Raw genomic sequence first — 6387 nt, 5'->3', positions numbered from 1 at the left:
CAAACGTGATTTATATTAGTCTATAAAATAATTTTCAGTATAAAAATATTAATAAAATACTAATATTGATAATTAAATGTTTAATTATTTTGTTAGTCCTTATAATTTTGTAAAATTTTTAATTAGGTCTTTATATTTTTTTTTAATTGAGTTTTTGTACCAATTTTTTTTAATTAGGTCTCTATATTTTTTTTCTTTTATTTAAGTTCTTATACCAATTTTTTTTTAGTTAGGTCCCTATAAAATTAAGTCAATTACTATTAAGATGGACTTAATTGAAAAAAAATTAGTGTAGAGACCTAATTTAAAAAAAATGTATAAAGACCTAATTGAAAATTTCATAAAACTATAAGGACTAACAAAATAATTAAACCATAATTAAATACCATGCTAAAATTTGTAAAACTACAGCATTATAATTTTGGTGTTTAAATAATCCAAAAATGATGTTGGATTATTTGTTTTAAGAAAAAAAAATGTTAATAAATATTATTTATGATCTTTTTTAAACAAAACAAAAATAACATCATTTTACAAAATCTAACATAATATTTAATTATTTATATTAGCGCGTTGTCAAAAATCAGTTTAGAAACTAACGTGAACCCGAATCGAGTGTTATCTCAAATTAATGACATTGGTTATGTGAGGGATGACTGGGCAACCAACCACAATAATAGTTACATAATTGTTACTTGTTAGAATATGAATAAATAATGGACATGAATCACATGACAGATTAATAATAAACAAATAAATATACCCCCAAGTTTTTTTTTTTTTTTTTTAAAGTTTTTTTCCCCCTTTTTTTTTTTTTATTTTTGTGTATCGCTTTTTCTCTCTCTATATGGAACCCAATTGGAATTGAATTTGCGATCGAGGAACATCACCTCAGTGCCAGAGACAGTAGTGACAGCTGTATCCACCAGCAAACGCGAAATCCCTTTCAGATTTCGCTGCTGCCGCAAGATCCCACTTCCCTAGCCGGTGTTTTCCACCGCTGTTTCTGCAATCGTAGGGTTTGGGTTTTTGGTTCCTGGTTTTGCGCGTTGCGCTCCTCAGCCATGGCGGCTTCTTCGGGTTCCAGCTGGCGCGAGGGGATGTCCGCCGATAACGTCAAGGGGCTCTGCCTCGCTCTCTCCTCCAGCTTCTTCATCGGCGCCAGCTTCATTGTCAAAAAGAAGGGCTTGAAGAAAGCTGGTGCTAGTGGAATTAGGGCAGGTATTATTCCTCTTTTTTCGTAAGAGCCTTGTTCATTCTCTGCAATTCGCTGCTCAAAGTTCTGAATGTGGGGGTTTAATGGTGTCTTGCAGTTCCAGATTTGTTCTGGTTTTAGGGGTCTACACGGATCCCATTGAACTGGGAGCTGGGTAAGGGAATTCTAGAGTGATATGCCTCATATGAAGCTCTGAAGTTAGCTCCTTAACTTTGATTACTTGCCAAGAGTTCGTTTTAGAAGTTTGGTTTAGTGTCTGTGAAAAAATTAGATGTTGTATTACTTAAGGATCTGGGTAATTTTAAGTTAAGCCAGTTTCAACTGAGTGAAATTTTAAGTTTAGTGTGGATTTTTTTTTTCCATTGCTAGGGTATCTTTTCTGTTCACATGGCATTTTGGAACTCAGATACTTGTAGAATAGGTAGATCGGCTTCTCATCAAGTTCACGGAACTTATTGTGCTTTTTTGTGCTCCCTGCTATGGAGTGATTGAGCGATCAATATTCTCAGCATGACTAGTAACGTACATTTTATATACCCAATTAACTTCGAATGAATTGTGCATTAACATAAGTCAATTTCATTTCAATAGGTACTATGATTGCTAGTGTTGTTTGGTGTAAATCGTATTTCAAAATAGTACATCTACAATTGTTTCGAGTATTTAACAGAAAATGGAGTTTGATGTGACCTGATCCTGCCATTAGTTTCAAATATAGATACGTTCATGTTGTTGCTACTCATCAGTTTGGACAATGGATCATCGGCAATACTAACTGACTTCCCTAATAAATCTCTTTGACAGGAAATGGAGGTTATTCTTACTTGTACGAGCCACTTTGGTGGGTGGGGATGATAACAAGTGAGTTATACATCATCTGTTTTGTCCTGAATGATTATTTAATTGAATGCTGGACTTTTTCTCATCAACAGTTATGATGCAAATAATTATTGATTGAGTGACATTGTTGACTTGTACAATTGAATTATTCTTTTCCTGGGAGTTGATACCTGCTGCAGCATTTGCTTTGGCCAGTTTCTAGCTTTTTTTAAGACTTTAAGTGGGCAATTTATGATGTAGTTTCTTCTAGTATGCTTTCCAGTTTTTACTCCTCCTCTCCTGCATGAATTACAAACTTTAAGAAGAAAGTTACTACTTTTTGGTATATTTATCTGACATTTTATCTTTTTTGAAAAGCACATTGCTTAGGCTTGTACATTTCATCTAAATTCAATCATTTTTCTCTGCATGTTATACAAGGAAATATTTCCCCATCAACATAAGCTATCCTTAGATTTGACCAATTTGTCATCACATTGTCCAGGGGAATATTTCTATACAGACCAAAAGCCTTCCTAATACTATACTTAACTTCATATTGATCTGGGTTCCTTGTGGTTATGATATTAATATGCTGATCAATTTTTTCTTCTAACACATCTTATTGGAACAGTGGTGGTTGGTGAGATTGCCAATTTCGCAGCATATGCATTTGCCCCAGCTATATTGGTCACCCCACTTGGTGCTCTCAGCATTATTATAAGGTATGATAAAGGTTTTGCTTCAGATTGATCCTCAACTTTCTGTTGGTAAATTCTGAGTTGAGCTGCTGTCTTGCAGTGCTGCTCTTGCTCATATTATTTTAAGGGAGAGGCTGCATATATTTGGAATTCTTGGCTGCGTATTGTGTGTTGTGGGGTCTACAACCATTGTTCTACATGCTCCTCAAGAACGGGAAATTGAGTCAGTAAGAGATGTATGGAATCTTGCTATGGATCCAGGTAGTTAAGCTCCCCTGCCTGAAATGTAATTTCCTTTACTCAAACTATACTATAAGATTACTAACTGGAAGATACAACATTTCTTCTGCAGCATTTCTCTTCTATGCAGCGTTGGTCATAACTGCTGCCTTTATTCTTATCTTCCACTTCATTCCTCAATATGGCCAGACACACATAATGGTTTATATTGGTGTCTGTTCCCTTGTGGGCTCTTTATCGGTATGCAATCTTTTCGTTGTTGATGAGTTGTCTTTGCTCTCTTTGTTGTATAATATTTTTCTGTATTTTAGTTGCAAGTTTTCCTTTGACAGGTTATGAGTGTTAAGGCTCTTGGAATTGCTATAAAGTTAACTCTGTCGGGGATGAATCAACTAATTTACCCTCAGACTTGGGCATTCACTCTAGTTGTAGCTGTTTGTGTTCTTACCCAAATGAATTATTTGAATAAGGTATAGTAATTTTTATTGTTATTCCCTTAAAGGTTACATTTGTTTGAATTTTGATGTACTATCATCTACTTTATGTCAATATCAAACAAGCACTGATACACTTCTTTTTCTTAACAAGCATCATGTAATTGAAACTGGTTTAATAGGATTTTCCATCAGAAGATTCTGTAAAACCTGTTGCGAGGTGTCATGTTTAATGTAGTGTTATTCATAAAGGCTTGTGTTGACAAGAATATAAAATTGTACAAGTGTTATTTATCTTCTGTGGCATGTATGTGATATCTTTCTTGAACCAAAATCTTTTCCTTTGGGAAAACCTTCAAGGATATTACGCTGCATGTGATCTCTCGCTCTTTAAGCGAAGTTATAGATCGAGAATTTTGCACCCTGATTTAACAATTAATATAAAGAACTGATTTATTAACTTGGGGAACTTACTTCTTTTCACCTTTTATCCATTTGTGCTTTGATTGCTAGTGCTTTCTACTTCATGATTGACATTATAATAATTGTTTTTCTGCAATCAGGCACTGGACACATTTAATACAGCAGTGGTATCTCCCATATACTATGTTATGTTCACAACATTAACCATTGTGGCTAGCGTCATCATGTTTAAGGTAACTATTCTTGCCTAACTAATACTGATGTGACGTCATTGCTATACTTTTACAGTTCTGTAGGTTAACTTGAAATAATCAGAAGTGACTGCATATTCTATCATTTGTCTTTTCGAAAGCGCCTCCATCAACTGTATTTAGGCTTGAGTATTTTCTTAATGAACCATATAGTACTGAGTTTAACGGCACAGCTGCACTAGCCATTCAGGAAGAGAAGTTTGTGTTTTTGTTTTCTACTTGCTGCTTCATATTTGCTTCATTAATTACTCCTTGAAAATTGGATGCATTCTGGTAGATCTGTGCTAGGTTTGTCTTGTTTTCCCCAAGAAGGATGCTCATTCTTTCACTGCATTTTAAAAGATCTAGGGAAAACAAAAATGAAAATAGTGGAGAACTTTTCCCCCCTAGTTCTCAAGATTTTAAATGGAAGAACAAAATTGTTTCTGAATTCCTTAAAAGAAAGAGCAATATGGATGAAATCTAATTTTAATTATACTCTTACTAGTTCTCTTGGGTGACCCTGACGGACTTGCTGGTTGTTTTTGTTCCTTGAACTGTGTCTATGTCAATTTTAGTGGGTCCCTACATAGACCATCTTAATGAACTGCTTGCGTATCGTGTGTGAGAGAGAAGATTACTGTGCGAGAGCCATTAATTTTATTGTTTCACATTAAGTGTCTGTCCATCGATTGATGATTGAGAACTGAATTTGATATCAGGACTGGGATGGGCAAAGTCCAACACAAGTTGTCACGGAAATATGTGGGTTTGTGACAATACTTTCAGGAACTTTTCTCCTTCACAAAACTAAGGATTTGTCTGATGGTATGCTTTCTGGTGCTCACAAGAACTCTCTGGTGTAAGGTCTTGAAAGTGTTCAAACATGATTTATTAATGTGATTAGTATCATGGTCTGCAGGTTTACAATCATCTTTATCTATTAGACTTCCTAAGCACTCAGAAGAGGATGGGGGCGAGGGCATCCCTCTGAGACGGCAAGAATCCATGAGATCACCGTGATACATTCTTTGTGTAGCGTCGCATCTTGCACATCTGACAAGCTTGAGTCGCTGGGGGAGGGACTTTGCCAAGGTCATTGTGTATTTTACTGATTATTTCCTTCCCCATCGTATTATTTTTTTGTGATACAGTTGGAGTGGAAGGATAAGTTTTTCATGTCATTGTTTTCGGGGTCCTGGTGATTATGGTATCGGATCTTGCACTTGCATTGTATACTCTTCCCTCCCTACCTCTTCCCTCTACACACGGAAGACAAACGGCCAATGTAATTTTCTGCACACTGATTATATATAGTGTATCTCTCAGTTAAATCAGAGTATTCTCCATCAAATTTTGAACTGGATAGCCTAGCAATGTTATTATCACTATCTGCTGTTTGAACTGAGCTGAACAAAATCGGTCTCTCCACTTGTCAGTGCAAAATGTGGCAATCAGCCAATCACATAACAGGACAAATGGTTTGTGTATACATGCCTCGGTGACGAGGGAACTTCATAACTTGTAATCTTTTCTGGAGTTGGTTCGACTAACGCTGTAATTTAATGGAAGCTGCTTTTATCAGGGGACTATATTACGCAAGATTTACAAGGATTTATTTGCAATTTTTAAGGTCTTTCATGACCGTCGCCTGCATATATATTAGTAATATAATTTTCAAGGGTCGAGTCTGTACTAACCTCTGTTAGAACTCCACAATCACTAATTTACTATTAATAAATATGTTTGGTCAGAAAGCAACTTAAAAAATTGTGTAGCAACATAAAAAATTGTGTAGTAACATAAACAAGTGAAAATTAGTGAAGCCTGTATCTAAAGTGCAGTAAAGTTTAAAATCGTAGCTAGAGATATTTAATTTGTTAGTTGTTATAAATTTAAAATGAACAAAAATATTTTAAAATAAAAAAAATCAGTCCAACATAATTCAAAGTCATTTTATTGTGTCAAGTGTTTTTATTTTGTATTTTTTNGTCATTTCTTTAGCATTACCATAACATGAAATGGTTGTAATTTAGTAAAGATTAAGAATTTAGTTTTAATGAACTGATAATATAAAATATTTTAAATAATTATTTACCTCGTCATAGCAAAAGAGCAGTTTTTTTACAAAGTTAGGAGTGAGATTCGAATTCGCGATCTTTAAATGAGCACGAGAAGACTATGTGCTTGTTTGGGCGCTATTATTTTGATAAAAAAAAAGATATTTTTTTAATGAATTTTTTTTAATTTTTTAGCGTGTTTGGCAAATTTCTAATAGTAAAAATAAAAATATTAGAAAAATAAAAAAAAACATTTTTTTTGAG

The 6387-nt window shown here is 34.3% G+C and overlaps 1 protein-coding gene across 1 annotated transcript; it reads left to right on the top strand.

Annotated features, from left to right (window-relative positions):
* Nucleotides 766-5655, top strand: LOC107638489 (probable magnesium transporter NIPA4). Its single transcript, XM_016341791.2, has 9 exons — nucleotides 766-1221; nucleotides 2021-2077; nucleotides 2670-2760; nucleotides 2837-2997; nucleotides 3089-3216; nucleotides 3309-3446; nucleotides 3974-4066; nucleotides 4786-4891; nucleotides 4986-5655. The coding sequence occupies exons 1-9, from the start codon at nucleotides 1065-1067 to the stop codon at nucleotides 5084-5086; spliced, it is 1032 nt and encodes a 343-aa protein (XP_016197277.1). The 5' UTR covers nucleotides 766-1064; the 3' UTR covers nucleotides 5087-5655.

This window comes from Arachis ipaensis, chromosome B04 (assembly GCF_000816755.2).
Source record: "Arachis ipaensis cultivar K30076 chromosome B04, Araip1.1, whole genome shotgun sequence".
Taxonomy (NCBI): domain Eukaryota; kingdom Viridiplantae; phylum Streptophyta; class Magnoliopsida; order Fabales; family Fabaceae; genus Arachis; species Arachis ipaensis.
This window is presented reverse-complemented; position numbering and strand designations above follow the sequence as displayed.

Excerpts from the sequence above, each read along its gene's own strand:
- LOC107638489 (XM_016341791.2), top strand. The coding sequence starts at position 1,065 with ATGGCGGCTTCTTCGGGTTCCAGCTGGCGCGAGGGGATGTCCGCCGAT. Across the intron at positions 1,222-2,020 it reads TGCTAGTGGAATTAGGGCAG|GAAATGGAGGTTATTCTTAC; the intron begins GTATTATTCCTC and ends TCTCTTTGACAG. Across the intron at positions 2,761-2,836 it reads GCTCTCAGCATTATTATAAG|TGCTGCTCTTGCTCATATTA; the intron begins GTATGATAAAGG and ends GCTGTCTTGCAG.